We start from the raw sequence: 22,701 nt of genomic DNA on the forward strand, positions 1-22,701 counted from the left end.
GTGGCCTCCACGTGCCCGTATGACCTCCCTACAACACCTGGGCATTCTCCTGATGAGTTGGCAGATGGTCTCTTTAGGAATGTCTTCCCAGACCTGGACAAAAGCTTCCGCCAACTCCTGGACAGGATGTGGTGCAATTGGTGCGTTGGTGGATGGAGCGAGACATGATGTCCCAGATTTGCTCAATCAGATTCAGGTCTGGGGAACGGGCCTTCCTCTTGCAGGAACTCCTGACACACTCCAGCCACATGAAGTCTAGCATTGTCTTGCATTAGGAGGAACCCAGGGCCAACCGCACCAGCATATGGTCTCACAAGGGGTATTAGGATCTCATTTTGGTACCTTATGGCAGTCAGGCTACCTCTGGCAAGCACATGGAGGACTGTGCGGCCCCCCAAAGAAATACCACCCCACACCATTACTGACCCACCGCCAAAACGGTCATGCTGGAGGATGTTGCAGGCAGCAGAACTATCTCCACGGCATCTCCAGACTCTGTCACGTCTGTCACATGCTCAGTGTGAACCTGCTTTCATCTGTGAAGAGCACACGGTGCCAGTTGTGAATTTGCCAGTCTTGGTGTTCTCTGGCCCATGCCAAACATCCTGAACAGTGTTGGGCTATGAGCACAGCCCCCACCTGTATACGTCTGGCCCTCATACCACCCTCATGGAGTCTGTTTCTGACCGTTTGAGTGGACACATGCACATTTGTGGCCTGCTGGAGGTAATTTTGAAGGGTTCTGTCAGTGCTCCTCCTGCTCCTCCTTGCACAAAGGCAGATGTAGTGGTCCTGCTGCTAGGTTATTGCCCTCCTAAGGCCTCCTTCACGTCTCCTGATGTACTAGCTGTCTCCTGGTAGCGCCTCCATGCTCTGGACACTACACTGACAGACACAGCAAACCTTCTTGCCACAGCTCGCATTGATGTGCCGTCCTGGATGAGCTGCACTACCTGAGCCACTTGTGTGAGTTGTAGACTGTCACATGCTACCACTAGAGTGAAAGCGCCGCCAGCATTCAAAAGTGACCAAAACATCACCAGGATGCATGGGCACCACCTGCAGGACCACTCCTTTATTGGGGGTGTCTTGCTAATTGCCTATAATTACCACCTGTTGTCTGTTCCATTTGCACAGCAGCATGGGAAATTGATTGTCAATCAGTGTTGCTTCCTGAGTGGACAGTGTGATTTCACAGAAGTGTGATTGCCTTGGAGTTACATTGTGTTGTTTAAGTGTTCCCTTTATTTTTTTGAGCAGTGTGTGTGTGTGTGTGTATATATATATATATATATATATATATATATATATATATTTTTTTTTTTTTTTTTAACCCCTTTAGGACATTTTTTTAATTTTAGTTTTTTTTCTCCTCACCTTCTTAAAATCATAATGCTTTCAATTTTCCACCTTACAAATAAGGCCTTATTTTTTGCACCACCAATTTTACTTTGTTATGACATCAATAATTTCACCACAAGATCTATGGCGAAACAATAAAAAATTATTTGTGGGACAAAAATGGAAAAAATAACCCGCCATTTACTAACTTTTAGGACCTTCCATTTCTACCCAGTGCACTTTTCAGTAAAAATTACACATTGTATGTATTCCGTAGGTCCATACAGTTTAAATGATATCAAACTTAGGCTTCTTTTATTAACGTTGTGACACAACAGTGTGACGTCCATGGGGGAACTCAGGGAGAATAGCAGGAGGAAAAATACATCATGCAACGTTTTTTTCCTCCCGTTACTTCCTTACTCCCGTCAAAAGACAACGGCACCCTACAGACCCCATAATAGTGAATGGCATCTGTCGGGACCCGTTGTTTCCCATTGTGCCCCGTCAAAAATAACGTCTGTTAAGGCACAAAAAAATGTGGCTGACGGACGTTTGCGGCAGTGTGAAAGGGGCCTTATATAGGTTTGATTTTGTTTTACTTAAAAAAAAAATATATATATATATATATAATAGGGTTCGACTGATTATCGATTTGGCCGATATTATTGGCCGATATTCACGATTTTGGAAGTTATCAGTATCATCAATTACCTTGCAGATAATGCCGGTAATGCGGGCACTTTAAATCAATGAACTGCAGCAGCTTTTGTGGGGCCAGAGACCACCGTCACCGCCGCACACTTCTCTCCCTCTGCTTGTCCTGGGGTCCTGAGTTTAACCACCGCCACTGCCCCATTGCCTCCCCCATCCCCGGTGTTATAATTACCTGTTCCAGGGGTCTGCGCTACTTCTGGCTCCTGCAGCGTCGTGCGCTGTTGCTCTGCGCTGCACAATGACGAGTGACCTCCTCAATGCGACATCACCGTCAGTGCGCACAGTGACAGCTCAGGACGCCGCCGGAGCCAGAAGTAGCGCGGACCCCGGGAACAGGTAATTATAAAACCGGGGATGGGGGAGGCAATGGGGCAGCAGCGGTGGTTGGACTCAGGACCGGCAGGGGGAGAGAAGCAGGTGGCGGCGATCTCTGGTCAGAGGATATTCAGGGGGGGGGGGGGGGGTCAGTGGCGGTGGTTGGACTCAGCACCCCAGGACAGGCAGGGAGAGAGAAGCGGGCCGCGGCGTTCTCAGTCCATAGGATAGGCGGGGGGGGAGGGGGTCAGCAGCGGTGGACAGGACAGGCAGGGGGAGAGAAGCGGGCGGGTGGCTGCGGCGGTCTCTGCGGCGGTGCCCGCACACACACATTTTACCAATGATATTGGGGGGGGGGGGGGGGGAAATAGCCGATAACTTATACCGAAATATCGGTATAAGTTATCGGCTATCGGCATGAAAGTTCACAGGTTATCGGTATCGCCCCTAAAAAATCAATAGCGGTTGATCCCTAATATATAACTATTTATATGAAAATTAGCATGTTTAATATTGTCCTCTTCTGATCCCTCTAATTTTTTTATTTTCCCGTATACAGGGATGTGTGAGGGCTAATTTTTTCATCACGGGAGTTGTAGTTTAGAAAAAGCGAGACTCCAGCTGTTGCTAAGTTACAACTTTCCCAAACAGCCAAATGCTGTCTGGAAATAATGGGTGTTGTAGTTTATCAACATCTGGAGGCTCCCTGTTTGGAAACGCTGGTTTATGGGTGTTTTCCCTAAGGGAGGGCACCATAAATATACTAACCAATTTTCTTATAATTTCAGATCCATGTATGCAGAGGACTTCTTCGGATTCGGTAGACTACATCGATGACCAGCATTTTATTTATTTTTTATATTAATAAATGGTTAACGAGAGCTTGTTGGGGAGTTTTTTTGGAATAAAAGTTTTTAAAAAGTGTTGTCTTTTTTTTTAAATTTTTTTTATTTACAGGCTTAGTAGTGGAAGCTGTCTTATAGATGGAATCCATTACTAAGCATGGGCTTATCGTTAGCCCCAAAAACAGCTAGCGCTAACCTCCAATTACTGCCCCGGTACCCACCGCCACAGGGGTGCCGGGAAGAGCCGGTACCAACTGGCTGAGAATGAAAATATAGGGAACCCCTGCACACATATTTTGCATAAATAATACAAAAATAAAAAAAACGCATAGGGTTCCCCCTATGTTTATTCTCAGCCAAATACCAACCAAGCAGCAACAGCCTGACGTTACCAGGGTGGGCGAGGACCATTGTTACTGGCCCTCCCCAGCCTAAATAACGCCAGTCTGTTGCCGCCTAGGCCCAGGAGCGCCATTTTTGATGCTCCTGGCCTGTTGGTACCAGCTCTTCCCAGCACCCCTGTGGCGGTGGGTACCGGGGTAATAATTGGGGGTCAGCGCTAGCTGTTTTTGGGGCTAACGTTAAGCCCATGCTTAGTAATGGATTCAATCTATAAGACAGCTTCCACTACTAAGCCTGTAAAGAAAAAAATAATAATAAAAGACAACACTTTTTAAAAACTTTTATTCCAAAAAACACTGTAGCGCTAGCTAGCTGTTTTTGTGGCTTAGTAAAGGACTCTGTCTATCAGACAGCTTCCACTACTAAGCCTGTAAAGTAAAATAAAAAAACAACAACACTTTTTAAAAACTTTTTCCAAAAAACACTCTCCCATAAGCCCTTGTTAACCATCTCAAAAAACACTCCCCCATAAGCCCTCGTTAACCATCTTATTAATTTTAAACGCAAAAAAAAAAACGCTGGTCATCGACGTAGTCCACAGATTCTGATGAAGTCTGCATACTTGGATCTGAAATGAGAAGAAATAAAACACAGAAAATTGGTTAGTACATTTATGGTTCCCTGCCTTAGGGAAAAAAACGCCCATAAACCAGTGTTTCCAAACAGGGAGCCTCCAGCTGTTGCTAAACCACAAGTCCCATCATTTCCAGACAGCCTTTGGCGGTCTGGGAAAGAAATAACTTGTAATTTAGCAACAGCTGGAGTCTCGCTGTTTCTAAACCACGACTCCCGTCATGGGAGTTGTAGTTTAGCAACAGCTGGAGAAACCCTGTTCCTAAACTACAACTCCTGTCATGGGAGATGTAGTGTACAACAGCTGGAGGCACCCTGTTCCTAAACTACAACTCCTGTCATCAGAGTTGTAGTCTAGCAACAGCTGGAGGCACCTTGATTCTTAACTACAACTCCCGTCATGGGAGTTGTAGTTTAGCAACAGCTGGAGGCACCCCATTCCTAAGCTACAACTCCCGTCATGGGAGTTGTAGTTTAGCAACAGCTGGAGGCGACCCATTTATAAAGTACAACTCCTGTCATTGGAGTTGTAGTTTAGCAACAGCTGGAGGCACCCAGTTCCTAAACTACAACTCCTGTCATGGTGTTGTAGTTTAGCAACAGCTGGAGGCACCTCGATTCTACACTACAATTCCCGTCATGGGATTTGTACTTTAGCAACAGCTGGAGGCACCCCATTCCTAAGCTACAACTTCCTTTCAGTAAGGCAACGGCTGTTAGTTGCAGGCTGGTGGCCGAGGAGCGGAGCCAGCCGTCTCCCATCTACATGAAACTACACTGTAACTTCATATTTCCCAGCCTGGGCTGTGATTGGCTGGTCGGTCTTGGCCAATCACAGCCCAGGCCAGGTAATATGAAATTACAGTGTAGTTCATATCCCTGGGAGCCGGCCGGCTCCGCTCCTCGGCCACTCGTCTGCAACTACCAGCCGTTGCAAATACAACTCCCAGCATGTCCCCACTGAAAGGGCATGCTGGGAATTGTAGTCGCAACGGTTAGCGCGCTGGTGGTAGTTTCGGGCGGGTGGCCAAGGAACGGAGCTCCCGGGAGAGATGAGCGGCATTTGCGGGAGATGAGCGGCGGCGACTCACGTACAGGAGTTTTGTACTCCAGGTCAGACCTGGAGCAGACTTGTGACTTTTTGAATGGGGTTTGCAACTTTTCTTTTGCCTTTGCGCCTTTCTCACATCATAAATACTGACCACTTCAAAGTGAAAACTGAAATTTGCTTAAGTAAGGCTGTTTGTAACTTTTTGCTTACCCACAGAAGTCGCATAAAAAAGTGCTTAGGCGCATGTGCGACTTTTGTAAACAAAAAAAAAGTCTCTAAATACCTTGATACATGTCCCCCACAATGATTAATGGCTTCAATATATAGCTAACACTTTTATGGAAACAACAAGCAGAGGCAGTTTATTAAATGCAGTATGTGCACTGTTGTACTTCTGCTCAGTCACGTACGCTGTGGATTTAACTAGCATGTTATCTATCTTTTCCTTTTCTTCAGTGTGGTTAGATTGTAGCATTCAATAACAATTAACACTTTCATAAGATAGTATACTGCATGTTGATCCCCCGCTGTGGCTAAATCTTCTTTCCTGTAGAGCGCCATTGACATTTGCAGCACTTCACATCAATCACAAAAGATAGCATGATCCCTGCAGTTGAATTTGAACTAGACAGAACACATTTGGCTCAGTGATACAAATAGCGGCATATTGCCCATAATAGGAATCAAAGTCTAAAGTTCGAAAATGATTTATCGAGCATTTTATGGCTTTATATTTTTATTCTCCTGACTGAAGTACAATACAAACAGTGTCAGCTATTCTGAGTGTTTTAGAAGGTCAGTGCATATACTTGGAGAAGTTGGAGAAGTGCAAATGCTTGTACGTGGTTAAACCTTTTTTCCCCTCTAAAATGGCCCATTTATGAACGAGCTATGAAAAAGTTATGGTGTTATTACTAGCAAACAATGTTTTGCTCATTTTTCTATTGCAATAAAGAAATTAAAGAAATTAAGACAGAATCCCTAACAACAGACTATTATTTGTGCTTTTCATATTTATATGACCATTTGTTTATTAATTTAAATGCTGCCTAACAAACATTGAATTGTGTATGATTATCTAAATGTATGTATATTGGTCTCTTTCTAAATAATTCTGATTATAGTGTCCATGTGTTTTTTTTTTTTTTAGATTTATTAAAGCTTTATGATTTTGTGGGATTTTTCACCTAGTATTTTTTTTATTTTATTCGTACAGTATTGTTTGATGTCTTGGAGATGCCTATACACCTTCAATCGCTGTTGGCCAAAGGAATTGCAACATTCACATAAGTATTTGGCTTTGCCAAGTGTTCATGTGTTCTGAATAGAGAAAGCCACTGCTGCACATCTCTGATAGGTTCAGATGACTTTAAATAATGTGTATGGTAGCTTTAAGACATTGATCCTTACTATCAGGTTTTTGTTGAAGCAATCATTATCGTGTAGACTTACTGCAGCCCGTTAAACACTGTTGCCATGCTGTCCCAGATGTGTGCGAGTTTCCTGCAAAGACTGCAGGGAGTCATCACTAGAAGTATCTTGCTGACTTTGTATCCACCCTTGTTTTGAATGAAAGCGTTATAAATATGCTTTGTGCTGGCTCTGGGAAGCTAGATTTTTACCATATCGCTCTAACTGTGTGACGGGAAGCTCTCTACTTTACAATTATCATTAAAGGCGCAGCAACTATTTGATTCTTTTTTTTCTCATTTACAGAATATGTTTGATCTGCTTTCTTGATGTCATAATTATAGTTTCAGCATGCCTAGTTATTCATGTAACTTTTATTCTCCAGGGAAAAACCTATGCATTTCATGGAGCTTTTCCTCCAGCGTGGAACCCTTTGGTAATTTTGGATTACAACAATTTATGGAGGACAATAGATGAATGGGGAAAGGAGGTAAAGTTAATGTTTAAAATTTACCCCTGAGATTGAGTCAGACAGAGAGATGTATATATACACAAACCACTGCTTATTGTTTTCTTGTTAAAATATGTATTATATTCTATATCTACCTTGAACAGGACACAGTTACAGCACCTAGCACAGCCACTATAAAAATCTGCTAACTTGGCTTGTATATCCTGAAGATAAGCCATCAATATAAAAATCTTTGATAACCCTATTAAAGGAGTACTCCAGAGTAAAATAAATATTTTAAAATCTTATGGTGCCAGGAGGTTAAACAGATTTGTAAATTACTTCTATTTAAAAATCTTAATCCTTCAAGTACTTATCAGCTGCTTTATACTACAGAGGAAGTTGTGGTCAGACTGTAAAGAACTATGCGACTTCCTCTGGAGCATACAGCAGCTGATAAGTACTGTAATGCTTAAAGGGGTATTCCGGGCAAAAACATCTTATCCCCTATCAAAAGGATAGCGGATAAGATGTCTGATCGTGGGGGGGCCGCCGCTGGGACCCCCCGCAATCTCCCTGCAGCAGCCCGCATGTTATGCGTAGCTGCGTCTGCAGTTTCGGAAACCGCTGGGCTTCCGAGACGGGGACGTGACGCCCAGAGGCGGGCCCCCTACGATCAGACATTTTATCCCCTATCCTTTCAATAGGGGATAAGATGTTTTTGCCCGGAATACCCCTTTAATATATAGTCATGTACCATCTAATGCCGTTTTGTGTACAGGCCTTAATGGAACTATTCCGATTTTTTTTATCGTTTATACGTTTGAAAGGTAAAATAAAGAGAAAAAAAAGATTTGTATATATAAGTAACTTACAGATCTGTATAACTTTCTGGCTATGCTGTGCTCTTATTAGTGGTGGCTACAGCCAGCCATGAGCAGTATATTTTTAGTTTCATCTGTAGTGATTTCTTTGGTGTATTTAATGAAAAAAACACACAAAGTGCAGTATTCACAATATGAACCTTATTTTTTTTTCTTTTTAATGTCTCACTGTCATTTTAAAAGTTTTTGACTTGTCAAAGAAACGTGTCAAAAGTCTTAATCGTTGGGGTCTGAGTAGTCAAACCTTTACCAATCGCTAGCGTTTATCATTTATAGCTGCGCAAGTGGGGCTTCATAGTATGTCTATATATTCAGTGGGGGCTCAAGCACCTAGACCGCGAACGACCAGAACTTTTGACTTGAAAATAACACTTTAAGGACACTTAAAAAAAAAAAAATACATATTATTGATGAAAAAATCTGGTAAAGGTAAATATGGTAAAAGGTGTATACGTCTACTCTGTGATATATATGATGGACAGATGTACCGTATGTCCTACACTTCTGACCTATATACTTCTCGTTTATTGAAAATATGTTTTGTACATAAAGTTGTCCCTCAGGTCATAATATTAATTGGTTCCAGGACGACCATTGTATGTTGAGACCATAACTCTATGGAAACCTGGTAATTGGTTCTGAAGTCACCAAAATATCATAAAAAAATAGGAAAAAGGGAGAATTAAACAAAAATAAGTAGATAACTAATAGAGATAAAGCAAGTCCTTACATATAAAAGAAAGATCTTCTGGGAGCTGTAAATCATTGTCTTTGTAGAGGACAGGAGCTTCTTCAGGATCCTGTATAGTACACGCAATGTCCTAAAAAAGTAAAATGGAGCCACCCTTACCTGTGTCCAAAGGAGCAGCTAACTGTGGCACAGGTAAAGAGTAGTACAGAACATGTAGTACCACCCTGTACTGTAGGGGGCACTACCATACAACCAGTCAGTGCAAATGCCTCAGTAATTCAGGTGTTTTACCTGTGAATGCCCATTCTATTTGGTCAGATCTTCCAGCCATTGACACGTTTCACTGATCTGGACTGTCAGTAGCATTGTAAGTTGAGTCTAGTTTCAAGTTACAATTGTCCAGAAAAGACCATTGTATATTGAAACTATTGTATGTTGAGGCCATTGTAAGTTGAGGAATCACTGTATATCTGTCTTGTATGCAAATGCTGTACTGCCGATGGTTTTTTGTCTTTTCATTAAAACAAATTGAAAAAAAATATGTCAAAGGTCCATATTATTTATTTTTTTCCGCCATATTTAAAAATCTCCCAGTTACTACTAAGCAATTAAATAGAAAGTGCCCTTTACCTATTGTACACTACTACTAAACTGCATAGAAAAACTAACACTATACAATTGGTAGTCAGTGTCTAATAGTAATCAGAGAAACTGCAAATAAAGGTACAGGCGGTTTTTTTTTTTTGCTATCATACATTTTATAGTTAAAGGGGTTATCCACCATAAGGTGATTTTAGTACGTACCTGGAAGGCAGTAATGGACATGCTTAGAAAGGATCTGCGCTTGTCTTCGGGCTAAATGGCTATGTTGTGAGATTATCATAACATTGTAGCTAGCTTTTTGTGAACTGCCCATTGAAACATAAATGAGCTGCATCCATTCAAAAGACCTGTGGTTTTCAATCAGGGTGCCTACAGCTGTTGCATTAGTTGCAGATTGATCCCTCTCCCACCAAGTGATCGCTCCACCCATTGAAGCATACAGGCTACCTGTCATCAGCTGACTAGTGAATCAGGTCACAGCCGCATTGTAAGCTGGGAAAAATCTGAGACAACAGTCATTTTGTATGCTGATAAAAATAAATATTGGGTTGAAAATCACAGAAGAATTGTGAGAAAACCGTCACACACAGGTACAGACACTATATTATGAACTACACTAACTTTACAGCCCCTGTAGCATAGTCAAATAAAAAAAAAATCCTGGAATACCCCTTTAAACTTGTTTTATTCAGTTTAATTATTTTTTATTTTCTTTATTCAGATTCCAGTTGATGCTCCTTGGAAAGCTCCACATGCAGACGAATGGGACAAAATGACAATGAAGGAGTTTATAGACAAAGTTTGTTGGACAAAGTAATATTTAAGTGTTCATTATACTGTAAAATTATTATTTTTGAAAAATGCATATGGATAAGAATTTACAAGCAGTAATCCATCTCTGTAAAGGCTTAGTTTCTGAATCAGACCCATTCATGAGACCCTACGGGTTCGTGATGCAGTCAGAATGGTATGCCGTAGCATATCACTACCTTATATGTTTTGTTTGTGGGACACAAAGACATAGTAGACTTCATTTCTATTTCCACAAATAAAACCTATACAATCATGATGCAGACTAAATATAGTCACTAGTAGACTATGTTCGGTTTATTGACTCCTTAACGACCACGAGCGTAAACTTACGCTCATGCCCGGCTCCCGTTATGTGAAGCACACTCAGGAGCTGAGCGTGCTTCATAGCCGGCAGGTCCCGGCTGCTCTCAGCAGTGAGGACCCGCAGCTAATACCGGACATCGCCGATCGGGTTGATGTCTGGTATTAACCCTTTAGACGGCGTCTAAAACGGGAGAAAAACATTGCCGGTTAGCTTAGTGGGCTGTTCGGGACTGCCGCGGTGAAATCGCTGCATCCCGAACAGCTGAGAGGACAGTGGGAGGGTGCTTTCCTTGTCTCCTGCCATCCGATCGTCACTCTGCTGCTCCATGCCTGAGATCCAGAGCACCTATAACGCTGATCAATGCAATGCTATGGCTTTGCATTGACCAATGTCTGCAATCAAGGTATTGCATGTTATATTCCCCTATGGGGGCTATAGAATTGCCCCCCAAAAAGTGTAAAAAAATAGTTAATAAATGTGATTTAAACCCTTCCCTAATAAAAGTTTGAATCACCCCCTTTTCCCATAAAAAAGAAAATGTAAATAAAAATAAACATATGTGATATCGCCACGTGCGTAAATGTCAAAACTATGGAAATATAATGTTAATTAAACCGCATGGTTAATGGTGTACATGTAAAAAAAAATTCAAAGTAAAAAATTGTGTATTTTTGGTCACTTTGTATACTTTCTACACTATGTGTAACAAGCGATCAAAAAGTCCCATCAAAACGAAAATGGTACCGATAAAAACTTCAGATCATGGCGCAAAGAATGAGCCCCATATACTGAAAAATAAAAAAAGTTATAGTGGTCAGAAGATGACAATTTTACACATACTAATTTTTGTGCATGCAGTTATAATTTTTTTAAAGTAGTAAAATAAAATAAAACCTGTATAAAATAGGTATCCTTGAAACCGTATGGACCTACAGAATAAAGAAAAGGTGTCATTTTAACCAAAAATTGTGCTGCACAGAATCGAAAGCCCCCAAAAGTTACAAAATCGTGTTTGTTTTTTTCAGTTTTGCCCCACAAATATCTTTTTTCTGGTTTTGCCGTAAATTTTGTGGTGAAATGATTGATGTCATTATAAAGTACAATTGGTGGTGCAAAAAATAAGCCTCATATGGGTCTGTAGGTGCAAATATTTAAAGTGCGAAGATGCAAAAACTGAAAAACCCTGCGTCCTTAAGGGGTTAAAGAGACCAGAAAGGTGATGTGATTGTTTCATTAATCAAGTAAACATAAAGCCAAAAAACTTTCTAGAGAGTAGCCTGTAATCTGTTTACGCCAAATATCTGGAGGTCCTAGTGTTCAAACCCTCCACCTATCAGACATATATCCAGTTAGTATCTTATAGGTGTCTCTAGAATTTAAGATTACCTGTTGTTTCCAAAATGTTTTAAAAACCTGCATGGTTTAAAAAATAAAGTGCTGCCAAGGTGATTTTAGCAATTGTCTTTGAGAGCCCCCTCAGTGACCCCCCTGAACACCTATTTCTCATTTACTTCATTTCATCGGGCAGGATCAGAGCTTAGTTGTTTGCCTGTTATACACACATGGTTAATTCCCTTACTTCGCTAGCCAATCATAGTACAGCACAACATAACACACACTCCACTCCACTATGCTGTGACAGGGTTGGTGAAAGTGCACTGAACAGGCTGACACTTTGCTGGGTTGGTGAAAGTGCACTGTGACAGGGTTGGTGAAAGTGCACTGAACAGGCTGACACTTTGCTGGAGAATGATTTATACAGTACACTACTCTAGATGGCATGTGGGTGAGAAGGGGTTACTGATGCACTTGCTTTGCAAGGAAGCAAGCAGAAAGGACATAAAAAGCAGCAAAGCAAGGAAAGGGTAACACTAAGGAATGCTGCTACTGAAATGAGTGAGGAGCCTTGATTTACCTATCATGGATAGTGCAGATTTCCAGGATAGTGACCTATTCAGGTATAATCATTTTCTCTCTCCCTCCAGCACAGGGTACATGATAGCCCCACTCTTACTTTCTTGCTTTTAGTTAAAGGGGTACTCCGGTGCTTAGACATCTTTTCCCCTATCCAAAGGATAGGGGATAAGATGCCTGATCGCGGGAGTCTCGCCGATGGGGACCCCAGTGATTTTGCATGCGGCACCCCATTTGTAATCAGTCCCCGGAGCGTGTTCGCTCCGGTTCTGATTACCGGCGACCACAGGTCCGACGCCGTGTGACGTCACGCCTCCGCCCCCGTGTGACATCACGCTCTGCCCCTCAATGCAAGCCTACGGGAGGGGGCGTGATAGCTGTCACGCCCCCTCCCATAGGCTTGCATTGAGGGGCGGAGCGTGACGTCACACGGGGGCAGAGGCGTGACGTCACACGCCGTCGGCCCTGTGGTCGCTGGTAATCTGACCCGGAGCTGATTACAAACGGGGTGCCGTGTGCAAGATCACGGAGGTCCCCAGCGGCGGGACTCCCGTGATCAGGCATCTTATCCCCTATCCTTTGGATAGGGAATAAGATGTCTAAGCAGCGGAGTACCCCTTTAAGATAGATTTCCTCTAACAATTGGCAGTAGACAGCAGATTCCAAGGAAAGGAGAAACCTAGTGATCAAGATTTCAGAGCTGTTTTTCTGTGGTAAAGAGTAATTTTTGCTAAATAAAGTGACTTACAAAAATGTTAAGAATCACATAGGCTATCAAATGGAAGGGAGTTGTTCGACGCTATAGTGACCATTTAAAATTTCCATGACCACTTGAGCCTGCTCTATACTATTGATGAGATGTATGTCCATCTGTGGTAAACTTGATACTAGTAGGTTCCTAATAGGACAGTGATCCCAGAGGGGGACATTTATCAAGGGATTTAGAGCTCTTTTTTTGCTTACAAAAGTCGCACAAAAAGTCGCATGTGCACATAAGCAAATTTTTGTGCGACTTTTGGCTGTAAGCAAAAAGCTACAACAGAGCTTACAAAAGTGAATTCCATTTTTCACTTTGCAGTGGTCAAGGATTTATCAAGTGTGAAAGTCGCACCCCTTAAAAACTCCATAAATATAAGCCAGCTTGGACCTGGCTTACAAAACGGCTTTTGAGAGCGAATTTTTATATTTCCCGCTGGCAGCCAGGCTCCAGTGGGAAATATGATATTACAACTGTACTAAGGAGCCTGGGCTAGCATCGCTCTGCAGCCACCTGGGCTCCTTCATATTTTCTCCTACTACTGTCACTTCTTATAATGGGGACACTGATTTACAGTGAGGGCATGCTGGGAGTTGTAGTCTTGAAGCGGGCGGGAGATGTGCGGCGTGGGCTGATGGGAGACAAAGGGGGGGGGGGAGTGTATGTAAAGCAGTGTCCCCATCCCCTCATTAAGATAAATAGAGTAGGGGGGGATAGCATCAGATGGAGCCCGGGTGGCCGCACCAACCGCGCCGGCGAGTGTCTCTATATCTACTGTAATTTCACATTTCCACCTGGTTCCCGTGATTGGTCGGGACCGAGCAGCCAATCACGGGACCTGGCGGGAAATTTGATATTACAGTAGATATAGAAACTCCGCGGCTCCGTTTTATGCTAAAAGGAACTCGGGCTGACATCACTCTACAGCCACCCGGGATTCCTGCAGACCTGCCGGCAGGGATGGCTCCTGCACATCTCCCACCCTGGCTGCGGGAGTCTCGGGCGGCTGCAGTGTTATGTCAGCCTGGGCCCCCTTTGCTACGGCGCCGCAGAGTTTACTGAAATTACAGTGAATTACTTACCGCTGGCCAGGGAGCAGAGCGCATTACCGCCCGCTTCCCTGGCTAGCTTGTCACCCGCCATGCTGCACCACTACAACTCCCAGCATGCCCTTACAGTAATGGCATGCTGGAAGTTGTAGTTGTGCAGTGCGGGCGAGTGACAAGCTTGTCACCTGCCTACCGCAGCAGGACTACAACTCCCAGCATGCGCTTACAGTAAGGCATACTGGGAGTTGTAGTTGTGTAGTGCAGGCGAGTGACAAGCTTGTTACCCGCCTCCGCCACACAACTACAACTCCCAGCATGCCCTTACTGTAAGGGTATGCTGGGAGTTGTAGTATGTGTGTGGTGCGGGCAAGTGACACGCTTGTTACCCGCCCCCGCCACACAACTGCAACTCCCAGCATGCTGGGAGTTGAGTTGTGCAGTGCGGGCGAGTGACAAGTTTGTCACCTGCCTACCACTGCAGGACTACAACTCCCAGCATGCCCTTACAGTAAGGACATGCTGGGAGTTGTAGTTGTGCAGTGCAGGCGAGTGACAAGCTTGTTACCCGCCCCACCGCACAACTACAACTCCTAGCATGTCCTCACTGTAAGGGCATGCTGGGAGTTCTAGTCCTGCAGCTGTAGGCAGGTGACAAGCTTGTTACCCACCTGCACATCTCCAGCACCGCACAACTACAACTCCCAGCATGTCCTTACTGTAATAGCATGCTGGGAGTTGTAGTCGTGCAGCACAGGAGATGTGCGAGTGGTTGACAATAAATGTATTAACCTATTTTTTGGATTTTTCTTCTCATTTCAGATCCTTGTATCCTGTGGACTCCTTCGGATTTGGGGGACTACATCGATGACCAGCGTTTTTTTTCTTGTTTTAATGTTAATAAAATGGTTAACGAGTGCTTGTGGGGATTGTTGTTGTGTTTTTTACATTTTTTTTATTTACTTGACAGGCTTAGTAGTGGAAACAATGGTCCTCGCCCACCATGGTAACGTCAGGCTGTTGCTGCTTGGTTGGTATTTGGCTGAGAATAAAAATAAGGGGAACCCTATGCGTTTTTTTTATTTTTTTATATTTAATTATTTATGCTCCGGGCCTGTTGGTACCAGCTCTTCCCGGCACCCCTGTGGCGGTGGGTACCGGGGTAGTAATTGGGGGTTAGCGCTAGCTGTTTTTGTGGCTAATGCTAAGCCCGGCTTAGTAATGGATTCTGTCTATAAGATGGCTTCCACTACTAAGCCTGTCAAGTAAAAAATAAAAAAATAAACACGACGCGTTTAATAAAAAAAAATTATTCCAAAAAAACACTCCCCCACAAGACCTCATTAACCATTTTATTAACAATAAACCAAAAAACGCTGGTCACTGTATATCTCCGAATCTAAAGTAATCCACAGGATACACGAATCAGTAATGAGAAGTAAAAAAAATAAAATGAGTTACTACATTTAGGGCATGTTCACACTGCAGAATTCCGTGAAACCCGTTCACACTGCGCAATTTCAGCGGCAGACAATTCCACCGCTGAAATTGTTCCACGCAAAGAAAGAACATGTCTGAATAGCCTTCAATAGTGATGGCGCAGTGCAGCACGTTCCCACCGCCAAAGTATTTTCGGCGGCGGCCGCCAGACGGAATCTCCGCTCACTGAAGTCAGCGAGTGGAGATTCTGCAGTGTGAACATACCCTTAGGGAAAAAAGTGTTAAAAAAAATGTAATAAACACACATATATATCGCACATTTTTTCAAACCTGCAAAGTGAGGTTCTGAAGTCATTTATTGGTTTTTGCTTATATGTGCTAAAAATATATGGTATTCAAAAGCGATTTATTGGTTTTTGCTTATGTAAGCCAAATTTATCAACCCCCTTGAATAGTATGATAAATGTGTCATACATAAGCAAAACCAAAAGCAAAAAAATATGCCTACAGAACTCGCTTACCAAAGCAACGATGATAAATATCCCAAAGAGTCTTTACATATTTTTTGGATGAAGCATGCTTTCTTAAACTATATGTAAAAGTACAATTTATACATTTGTTTTGACAGGGCAGCTAAACGATTTGCTCAACTTTTTGTGAATGTAAATGTCACTTCTGAAACGCAGCATGTTTCTGTCCTGTGGTTCTTGTGGTACACAAAACTTTGTGGTGGAACACAGCGAATGTTTTCTGTGGAAAATGGAGGGCAGGTAATTCATGCTTTATCATGCAAATATAAGGTTCAATACTTAGAAATACAAAGTGCAAAAATAGCAATAACAAGTTGAATTGCTTTGAAATCATAATTTAAATCAATGTCGACTGTCTCTTCTAAGCCACAGAATTTATATCTGGCTATAGATACCAAATTTATGTTTGGCCATACAAACTAAATGCAGCATAAGGCCATATCCCCAAAACTGACCCATGTTTTTCCCTGTAGAAAATATTTTTTGTAGCTGTATTTTGCTAAACACAAAAACAATTATGTTTTTCTAAAATAAAAATTATACAATGGCCCAGATTTATCGATCTGGCTGAGACAAAAATGTGTGATTTTTGTCTCAGACAGATAGCAACCAATCACAGCAAATATTTAATATAATAGTGAAAGCTCAACTGTAATTGGTTGTTACCTGTCTGAGACAAAAATCAGACATATTTTTTTTTGTCTCAGACAGACTGATATATCTGGGCAAATGTGTGCATTACCAGCAGTTTTTCCTTTTATGTTTTATTGAACTAAATAAGTGGGAAGCGACAGTTTGCTAAAAGAGACAGCTTAGAAAAACAATGTGTGAGCATAGTCTAATATGCTGACCATTCAAATAAAAGACCCCCCATTTGGTCATGTATGGGTTAGGCCCACCTGAGTAGTATCTGCAGTTACATAGCAGTTATCCTTTTTGGCTATTCTGTCCATGTAGCTGCTGTAAACCAAATCTTAGTGCTACTGGTCTGAGAGCTGCAATTTAAGCAAGGTATATAACATTTTGACATGTTGCATGCATGCATGCGTTAAAAGTTTTCGTTGGGAGTGGTATGAGTGTTCAAACCCCCACCAACCTCTAGATATAGTGGAGTAGAAGATGCACATTTAAGTGCTTCTGTCCCCAGCTCCCTGCGTTCTCTGTCTTGCATGAAAGGCAACCCATAGTCAGAGATTCCAGGGAGTCGTGGGGTGAAGCACTCGGCCAAGAGCTGCTTCTCCTAACTATATCTAGAGATTGGTAGGGTCTGGTCAAAACTTTTTTTTTTTTTTTTATATATATATATAATGACGGGGACACTTTTATGAAAAACGAACCTTAATTAAAGGGGTACTCTGACCCCAAGACATCTTATACCCTATCCAAAGGATAGGGGATAAGATGCCTAATCGAGGGGGGTCCCGCTGCTGGGGACCCCCACAATCTTTCATGCAGCACCCCGCTATCATCAGCCTCCGGAGCGAACATCGCTCCAGGTCTAATGAATCACGATAAGGGTCACGATAATGGGGCTGGAGTATCCACGGCTCCGCCCCATGTTACGTCATGCTCCGCACCCTCAAGGAGGCTCCGGAGGCTGATGATAGCGGGGTGCTGCATGAAAGATTGTGGGGGTCCCCAGCGGAGAGAGAATAAGATGTCTTAAGGCCAGAGTATCCCTTTAAATAAATTAAAAGCTAAAATGTTGCATCTTTAAAGTAATATGTCAGCATATTAGATTGAAGGTATTTTTTTAAAAGATTATTTATTTGTTATTTTTTTGTTTTCTTTTATTGGTTATTTTATCTTTTTTTCTATTAGGAGAGAAAGTTTATTGGAGGTGCTGGTCAGATTAGTGAGAAGCTAATGGCGCTTCTTAATGATCGAGTAAAATTACAAAGACCAGTAGTCAGGCTTGATCAGACTGGTGAAAATGTCGTTGTGGAGACCTTAAACCATGATGTTTATCATGTAAGTAAATGGTTTTTTTTTTCTCCTTACCAGTATGCTAGTTTTACTAGCACATAGCATAATCATGATAAATGTGCCCAATAGTGAACAATGTGCAGATGACATGTCACTGACATAACTGGCTTTGAATACTTGTCTATAAGTTTATGAAACACATTCAATATGACTGTTATAGCTACAATTTATTAAGCTTATCCATCCTTTTTATGTATGTTATCATATCATGTCTATTCCTATTTGCTTTCAAGCTCTCCACTAGCTATCTGTAAACTGACATTAAAAATGATATGGTCATAGTCCAGATGTGCTTTATATCGTGTTTAAGGCAATCCTCAGTGAACTAAAGGCAGTAGGGGCATAATTCTTAATAATAGCATTACTAGTAGGTGTAGAAGTAGTATAAGTAATAGTAATTGATGTGATGTTATTTTCAGGCCAAGTTTGTTATAAGTGCTATACCACCAGTTTTAACTACAAAGATTCATTTTAATCCTGAGCTGCCACCTATTAGAAATCAGTTAATTCAGAGGCTTCCAATGGGATCTGTCATAAAGACCATGATGTATTACAAGGAAGCATTTTGGAGAAAACTAGGTAAATACACATTGAAATTATTATACTAATATTTGGTTTATGTTTATTTGTTTTAAATATGAACCACAGCTCTCAAAAAGGTAGATATTGATAATAATTAAAGTGAATATCTACCTTGTAATGGCAATCATGCTCCTCCAGTTTACTCAATGCAGACCACCATAAGCAGCACCTGTATTCTGTTGATGGCAATCAAATATTTAAATAACTTTGACAGCTTGCTAAATAAAATAATAAGACACAGCACACTCCCCTTGGCAAGTCTAGCATCAGCACTCTGGTGGTTTGTACTGCCTCTGTTTACTTCCCATGATGATGCGCTCTCCCAGCTCTTCTGATGATGTACTGAGCTCACTGCACTCAGTCACTGGGGCTGCGGTGTGTTCAGAACACCTTTATAGGGGTACTCCACTGGAAAACATTTCTTTTTAAATCAACTGGTGCCAGAAAGTTAAACAGATTTGTAAATTACTTCTATTTAAAAAATGTTATCCTTCCAGTTGTATGTCCCAGAGGAAGTTCTTTTCTTTTTTCATTTCCTTTCTGTCTGACCACAGTGCTCTCTGCTGACACCTCTGTCCATGTTGGGAACTGTCCAGAGCAGGAGAGGTTTTCTATGGGGATTTGCTCCTAAAATGGCACCAGTTGATTTAAAAAAATTTTTTCCAGTAGAGGACCGCTTTAAGTAAAGCCAAAACACTATGTCATTGGGGAAGCTAACCAGAAGCATGGGGACACACTGGCCTCAGCAGTTTTATTATTTTACACACTTAGCAGGCTGTCATTTATTTTTATTTATCTAAGAAAACCCTTTGAGAAAACCCTTTTAATTTGTAAAAACAACCTGTCTTGTTTAGCAGTATCATGTCCAGTTGAAGTCAGTGTCCCATAGAGCTGTATGTTGGCTGGCACTGATCTTACCTTACCTGCAGCACTACTCCAGCATCTTACTGCACCGATCCCTTGTGCTGTAGGACGATCATGCTATTCTAAACTGCTGCAAATGACAATAAAGACTTAGCAGTTCAGTTCAGTATTGGGCAAGACAATGTAGAAATAGATTCAAAATATGTTTTGAAAAGTGCTTATCTCATACTACAACCCTCAATTCTTGTTTTCCCCCCCCCCAAAGACTTTTGCGGAGCTATGTTTATTGATGATGAAAACACTCCAGTTGAGATTGCATTGGACGATACAAAGCCTGATGGTTCATCCCCAGCTATCATGGGGTAAGAATATTTTATTAATTCAACATGCTGACTAAGAAATTTGATACTGCGAGTGGTTAAATATAGTACCTTAACATATCTAAACATTTCCTTCATTATCTTTATCATTATCTTATCTTAATCTTCAGTATCCCCCTTGGAAAATTCCAGAAAGCAAATGTTCCTAAAGATACCAAAATAGTATTAAAAGCGTTATCTGTAGGTTGTGTGTGGTATTACAGCTCGGCTCCATTCAATGTAACTGGGCTGCAATACGACACACAACTTGGGGACAGACATGGCGCTGTTTTTGGAAGAAATTAGCTTGGCATTTCTAATCCTGGATAATCCCTTAAAGGGAATGCTCTATATTTCTATTATATTGTGCTGCAGTTGTCCAGGTTGTGGTAGATCATGTACACTCCTCTTGAGTGTGCACTGCATGACACCAAGAGAAACCACCTCCAGACAATTAGTTTCTTGCAGACTATGCTCTGCATTTCTCACAGACAATAGCAGAACTCTATTCAATTAATAACTTCTGGGAGCTATTTATGAGACAACTTTACACTGTTTCAAAAGGATACATGATATCACAATACAATACGAATACTGGAGTTCTGTTATTATGTACAGTAGGAATTTAGAAACCTGTGTAAAAGTAAAACTGTCTTTATTGCCCATATTAAACAATCACAGCACAACTTATATTTAGAATTCTGCTCTTAAAAATAAGGGATGTGGTGTGATTGGTTAACTTGGGCAACAAAGATCATTCCCCTTTTACCAAGGTTACCCTATGTCTAGAGAGGTCTAGATGTTGCGTCTGTTATATAGTAGTGAAAAAGCACATGTATTATGTCCATCTGTAAGAAGTAGAGATGAGCGAACTTACAGTAAATTCAATTCGTCACGAACTTCTCGGCTCGGCAGTTGATGGCTTTTCCTGCATAAATTAGTTCAGCTTTCCGGTGCTCCGGTGGGCTGGAAAAGGTGGATACAGTCCTAGGAGACTCTTTCCTAAGAATGTATCCACCTTTTCCAGCCCACCGGAGCACCTGAGCATTTACTGTAAGTTTGCTCATCTCTAGTAAGAAGCCAAATACTGAAACCAATCTTTTTGGCGACAGTCGATGGAATGTCTTTTCTGACTGATAACAGTCAGTAATGTTTCAGACATTTCTCTAAGACTGTAGCGTGTAACAATATCTCTAGAGAAACAGCCAGTGAGTTTTACACTGGCTTTTTTTTTTAAATATCTTTTTTTTTTAAGTCGCAGTTTATAAATTAATTACCACTGCAAACTAAAACTAAATAGTAGCAAAAAAAAAGAGCCTATAATGCTGCGCAACTCACTCTAAAGACAATGCTAGATTCCCCCTAATGACCCTAAGCACACAGCTAAGACCTGACTGGGCCTCAATTAAACATTTCTGGAAAGAACTGCAAATAGTCGTTCACTGACGGTCCCCATCCAACCTGACAGAATTTGAGAGGATCAGTAGAGAAGAATGGCAGAAAATACCCAAATCCAGATATGTAAACCTGGATTTAAAAAACCATCATCTCCAAGAAGCCTGGAAGCTGTAATCGCTGCCAAAGGGGTTTCAACTTAGTACTGAATAAAGGGTGTGAGTACTTATGTCAATGCAATATTTATTTTCTAGTAAATTGGCAAAGATTTTTAACATTTGTTTTCAAATTGTCATCATTGGGAATTCAGTTTAAATTAAAGGAGGAAAACACATATTTTTTAAGTTTACCACAAGACTGCAACATACCAAAAAGGTGAAAGCGTCTGAAGACTTTGCATAAGCATTGTAAAATAGTAATAAGATATGACCAATAAACATATGATCAAATTATTTTTTTTTGTTTCAGTTTTATTTTATCCAGACGAGCATCTGTACTTACAAATCTTACTAAGGAAGAGAGGTAAGGAACCTTTTTGGATATTGAACAAAGCAGCAAGCTTCATTTATGTCCCAATCAAGCAAGGCTGCCAACTGTTTTTTTTTTATGTTTGTCTCTTTTTCATTTAACGGTATACAAATGAAAAAAAAATATAGAAAAAAAAGTAAACATATATATATATATATATTTAATTTTTTTAAAATACTGTATCAATTTGGGAGGACATTTTCATCCAGCGCATACTATAGAATACATTATCATTGGACATTGAGAGATTCCTGATAAAAAGTATATCATTGAACATACTAATCTCTTTTTTATTAGGTGGTGTTTTATATTTTTACTTTTAATCTATTTTGTACCTCTATAATTATAAATATAAGCACTTACGTAATATACATTTTTGTTATTTCTAAACAATACCACTACATCCAATGTAAGGCCCCTGCTAGGATGTTAGTTGGTTTACTATATGAACATATCCTATGAAATAAATATGTCTATGTACGACTAGCCATGATTAATTTATTTCCATTTATTGATTTCTCCGCACAGTTAGTATCTCTCTCTCTCTCTCTCTCTCTCTCTCTCTCTCTCTCTCTCTCTCTCTCTCTATATATATATATATACCTAGTAGGTCTGTCTCTACCTATTAACTATAAATTCTATACTTGTCCTTGTCACGTAGGGTATCGAGTATCCCAGTCATCTCTGTATATATTTCATCTAATTATAGTGTTAGCCACTCAAATATTTCACAACATCATCATCACCGTCAATAATGTCTAAACCTTTGCAACAAAAACGAGCATACCACTTAGGCTATGTACACACGCCTGAATGTCCGTTTGGAATTGCGCAGGAATATTCTGCATGGACATTCTGCTGCAGCAGAGTCCCATTGATTTCAGTGGGATTCTGCTGCTC

The 22,701-nt window shown here is 41.2% G+C and overlaps 1 protein-coding gene across 1 annotated transcript in view; it reads left to right on the forward strand.

The window, feature by feature from the left end:
- The window catches only part of LOC130356502 (amine oxidase [flavin-containing] A-like), a 108,033-nt gene that overhangs the window by 58,899 nt on the left and 26,433 nt on the right, over positions 1–22,701 (forward strand). The window contains exons 4-10 of the mRNA XM_056558165.1: positions 7,040–7,144; positions 10,005–10,096; positions 16,186–16,327; positions 17,909–18,058; positions 18,493–18,652; positions 19,785–19,881; positions 21,742–21,795. Coding sequence (XP_056414140.1) covers positions 7,040–7,144; positions 10,005–10,096; positions 16,186–16,327; positions 17,909–18,058; positions 18,493–18,652; positions 19,785–19,881; positions 21,742–21,795 — 800 coding nt within the window. The remainder of the gene's footprint in view (positions 1–7,039; positions 7,145–10,004; positions 10,097–16,185; positions 16,328–17,908; positions 18,059–18,492; positions 18,653–19,784; positions 19,882–21,741; positions 21,796–22,701) is intronic.

Source organism: Hyla sarda, chromosome 2 (assembly GCF_029499605.1).
Source record: "Hyla sarda isolate aHylSar1 chromosome 2, aHylSar1.hap1, whole genome shotgun sequence".
Taxonomy (NCBI): domain Eukaryota; kingdom Metazoa; phylum Chordata; class Amphibia; order Anura; family Hylidae; genus Hyla; species Hyla sarda.